This window comes from Propithecus coquereli, unplaced genomic scaffold, assembly GCF_000956105.1.
Source record: "Propithecus coquereli isolate 6110/MARCELLA unplaced genomic scaffold, Pcoq_1.0 Scaffold527, whole genome shotgun sequence".
NCBI lineage: Eukaryota > Metazoa > Chordata > Mammalia > Primates > Indriidae > Propithecus > Propithecus coquereli.
In genome coordinates, this window is record NW_012151141.1 from 1,298,362 (window position 1) to 1,302,864 (window position 4,503).

The window sequence follows — 4,503 nt, forward strand, 5'->3', positions numbered from 1 at the left end:
TGAACAAACGATGAAACAGTTGCTCTAACGGTTTAACAAGGGAAGAGAGAGAAAGACTGTAACTTTGGGTGGAGAAGGACAGAGAAGTCTTTACCCTCTCTGTGGAAGGCCCTTATTAAAAAGTGGATCGAGACTGTTACCAAAAGTTTTGTTTGTTAGTTATTGCACCTGACGTTAGCATTCCCCCCCCTTTTTTTTGCCAAGTCGTGCCTTTCCTTCTGGAATTGTAAGTGAACACAATAATAGTAACTGTTTACACTGTGAAGTGGATATTGTTACATAGGACACACCAGTGCTTTCTCACTGTTGAGCTAATAATGCCTTGTGAATGTATGATCTACGGAGAGACCCCTGTAGCTGTACCTGCTGATGCTGACTGTTGGAAAATAAATCTTGAATGTTTTATTTCTCACCAGGTGTGTATGTAAGTTTTTCTGGCACCTTCTTCTCTAAACCTGAGAATCTCTGCTTGACAATCACTTCCAGCCACCTCTAGGCCCTCTAGTTCCTACAGTCAAAGATCCACATCTGGTTACAGCCATACTTGCCCCATTTCTGAAGCACTCACAAATAACTCTACCTGTGGGCTGGCACCTTCTTTCCTTTTTAAGGCATAAAACTTTCGTTAGAGGCTTGCTCGTGACCATAGAAGGCTTAACATGCCTTGGATTTGCCCTGCATCGCAACACGTTCTAAGCTGGTACAAGTCACTTGGCAGAGACTATTTATTGTCCATCATCTCAGACTGCTTAGAAGGGAGCAGGCTGAGCAAGTAGGGAGAAATGGAGAGTCACAGGTGAACAAGCTCTGGAGGTCTGCGTCCCATTTGTACCTGTAGTCAGCAATAACATATGCCCTTAAAAATTGTAAGAGGGTAGGTCTCATGTTAAGAATTCTTAATGAAATTTTACTAACAAAAGGGAATGGGCTGAGAGTCACATAGGAAGTGGTATTTAATGCGAAGGACAGGTCCTTAGAGAAGGTGGAGAAAGAGCTCATTGGGCAAAGGTGCAAAGGCAAGACCAGGTGGGTGTCCTACTAGTAAAGGACACTCTTGCCCGCCTGGTGCAACATTTGTCATTGTGCACGCAGTGGCAAGAACTCACGTCAGGCCCCAGGAGAGTGTGCTGTGGGTGAACAGCGTCCTGGACGGCCAGGAAAGGGCCAAGTGATACATTCTTTTCGGTCTTTTGTGTCAGCTTCCTTTGCCAGGTGGGTGCCCTGCTCCTCCATGGTTTGCCCGTCTTTTGACCTTAGTTTAGGGTTAAGCAGCCACTGTATCGCCTCTGAGAGCAAGGTTGACCCACCCTTCAGATAACTGACGTGGAAATTCTCATTTAAGCTAACATGCCCTGGCCCCAAATATCTACAGTTTTCATCCTTTCTCCCACTTGATACTAACCTACAGTTAATTAACTTATTTTATTTATTTATTTTTTGGAGACAAAGTCTTGTTCTGTTTCCTGGGCTAGAGTGCCGTGGCATCAGCTTAGCTCATAGCAACCTCAAACCCCTGGGCTCAAGCAATTCTCTTGCCTCAGCCTCCCAAGTAGCTGGGCTCTAAGGTGTGCCCCCCACCGGGGAGCTAATTTTTTTTTTTTTTTTTTTTTTTTAGTTGTCCAGCCAATTTCTTTCTATTTTTAGTAGAGAGGGGCCCTTGCTCTTGCTAAGGCTGGTCTCGAACTCCTGAGCTCAAACAATCCTCCTGCCTTGGCCTCCCAGAGTGCTGGGATTACAGGCGTGAGCCACCGCGCCCGGCCTTCAATGCTTTATTATAAATTAGGCTTAGTGTTAGATGACTTTGCCCAACTGAAAGTTAATGTAAGTGTTCTGAGCATGTTTAAGGTAGGCTGGACAACTTATAATGGGTTTCTTGGGGCAGAGTCCCATCATAAGTTTAGGAGCATCTGTATGTCCAAATGCTCCTTTTAGGGAGAACTAAACCCATATGCAGACTGATTTCAGCTTGCCAAAGAGCAATCAAATCTATTTTTATGAAAACCTTTCTGTCCTGCTCCTGTAGGTCCACTACATGACTCACGGGGCCAACAATAACTCAGCACGCCGTGGGCGGAAGCTGGCCATCGAGAACACCATGGCTCTGTTAGGTACGGATGGAAAGAGAGTCTCGGAAATCTTTCCCAAGGACATCCTGGCGCCTTCGGTGAACATGGACCCTGTCGTGTGGAACCAGTACTCCAGCATGCTCAACGGTGGTCTGGCCATGAAGACCAACGAGATCTCTGTGATCCAGAGTGGTGGGATTCCTACCCTCCCGGTTTCCCTGGGGGCCAGCTCCGTCGCGAATAACGCCCCTGTCTCCAAGATGGATGGTTCCCAATCAGGTGTCAGTGCCGATGTGGAAAAACCAGGTGCTACCGACAGCGTTCCCAAACACCAGTTCCCTCACTTCCTGGAAGAAAATAAGATTGCGGTCAGCTAAGCTAAAGGAGAACTGGCACGGAAGGAGAAACACAGGCAGAGTGAAATCTCTCTAGATTTTTTTTTTTTTTTTTTTTTCATTTTCTTACAGAACCCATCTCTTCCTCCTGTTTTCTTTTTCTCACACGATATGCAAATGTTTACTAAGGTTGTGACCACAACCTCGGGCAGTCTTACAATCACGATTGTTGCTATGCTGCTTTGCAAAAAATGAAAAATCAAAAAAAAAAAAAATTCATACCAAAACAAATAACAGACTAGACTTTTTTTTTTTTTTTTTAATTTTGGAAAGAAGCGGGTCTTGCAAAGTAGCTTTGTTACTTGTGATAAACTGTATACATAAAACCTTTGTACAACCTAGAGTGACTTTTTCCAAAGACTGTTAACCTATTTCAAGGTAGAACAGTTGGAACTTACTGAACCACAGTGGAAAAGACAACTACTTAGCCTAATTTAGGGAGGAGGGGTCCTGTATACTTCCATGGTAACTGTGCGGGTAAATGGACAAGGTCTGTGGTCTATTTAGGGACCTGTTTTATGTACCCCCAACCCTGTCTCCATCTTTTTTTTCTTTTCTTTTTTTTTTCTTTGAATGTACTTAAAAAAAAAACAAAAAAAAAAACTAAGGTTGTAGAATTATAAAATTCCTTCAACCTTAGAACCTTAAGTAGGATGCCCTCAAATGGACTTATTTTAGTCCTTAGGGAGTCAACGTGTGTGTTGCTGCTTATTTAAATACAGTTCATATGGAACCCCGAGAGTGCCAATGCTCCCCACACTTCCTGGATGCCTTCGTCTTCCTCAACACCAGAAGAGGTGGGCACCTGAGCAGGGAATCTCAGGTGACTTAATTTAGTTCGCCAGTGCCTACTCCGTTGAAGAACTGGATTTTCATTCTTGAGAAGAAGCTCGTGGAAGGGTGTGTTTCCTATCCCAGGCTCACATGCTGATGATTTTATTGTTTAATCTCCTTGGTGTGATTTATGCCAAGTAATTATGAAGTTCCCCCCCCCCCGCCCCCGCTGAGTATTTCATGAAGGCTATGAAGTTGGAACAGGCGAGTCCTGGGTGTGAAAGCTTTAATTTATCTACCTCATTTAATTTTTTTTTTTTTTTTGTAGCCATAGTCTCTATTTTCCTATTTTATGACCGCTGAAGTATTCCCAGGCCCTGTCTTAAACCTAAGAGTCGACCTATTGATGGGAACAGCTAGACCTTCAAGATGTTTTTTGTGATTCCTGTTTTCATAATCTCCTTTTGTACATGTAATAATACTGAACAAACGATGAAACAGTTGCTCTAACGGTTTAACAAGGGAAGAGAGAGAAAGACTGTAACTTTGGGTGGAGAAGGACAGAGAAGTCTTTACCCTCTCTGTGGAAGGCCCTTATTAAAAAGTGGATCGAGACTGTTACCAAAAGTTTTGTTTGTTAGTTATTGCACCTGACGTTAGCATTCCTCCCCCCTTTTTTTTTGCCAAGTCGTGCCTTTCCTTCTGGAATTGTAAGTGAACACAATAATAGTAACTGTTTACACTGTGAAGTGGATATTGTTACATAGGACACACCAGTGCTTTCTCACTGTTGAGCTAATAATGCCTTGTGAATGTATGATCTACGGAGAGACCCCTGTAGCTGTACCTGCTGATGCTGACTGTTGGAAAATAAATCTTGAATGTTTTATTTCTCACCAGGTGTGTATGTAAGTTTTTCTGGCACCTTCTTCTCTAAACCTGAGAATCTCTGCTTGACAATCACTTCCAGCCACCTCTAGGCCCTCTAGTTCCTACAGTCAAAGATCCACATCTGGTTACAGCCATACTTGCCCCATTTCTGAAGCACTCACAAATAACTCTACCTGTGGGCTGGCACCTTCTTTCCTTTTTAAGGCATAAAACTTTCGTTAGAGGCTTGCTCGTGACCATAGAAGGCTTAACATGCCTTGGATTTGCCCTGCATCGCAACACGTTCTAAGCTGGTACAAGTCACTTGGCAGAGACTATTTATTGTCCATCATCTCAGACTGCTTAGAAGGGAGCAGGCTGAGCAAGTAGGGAGAAAT

The 4,503-nt window shown here is 43.6% G+C and overlaps 1 protein-coding gene across 1 annotated transcript in view; it reads left to right on the forward strand.

Moving 5' to 3' along the window:
- SALL4 (spalt-like transcription factor 4) overlaps positions 1–2,688 on the forward strand; it is a 21,278-nt gene extending 18,590 nt beyond the window's left edge. The window contains exon 4 of the mRNA XM_012656913.1: positions 2,024–2,688. Within this exon, the coding sequence (XP_012512367.1) occupies positions 2,024–2,443 (420 nt within the window). The 3' untranslated portion in view covers positions 2,444–2,688. The remainder of the gene's footprint in view (positions 1–2,023) is intronic.
- Positions 2,689–4,503: the final 1,815 nt, after the last annotated feature.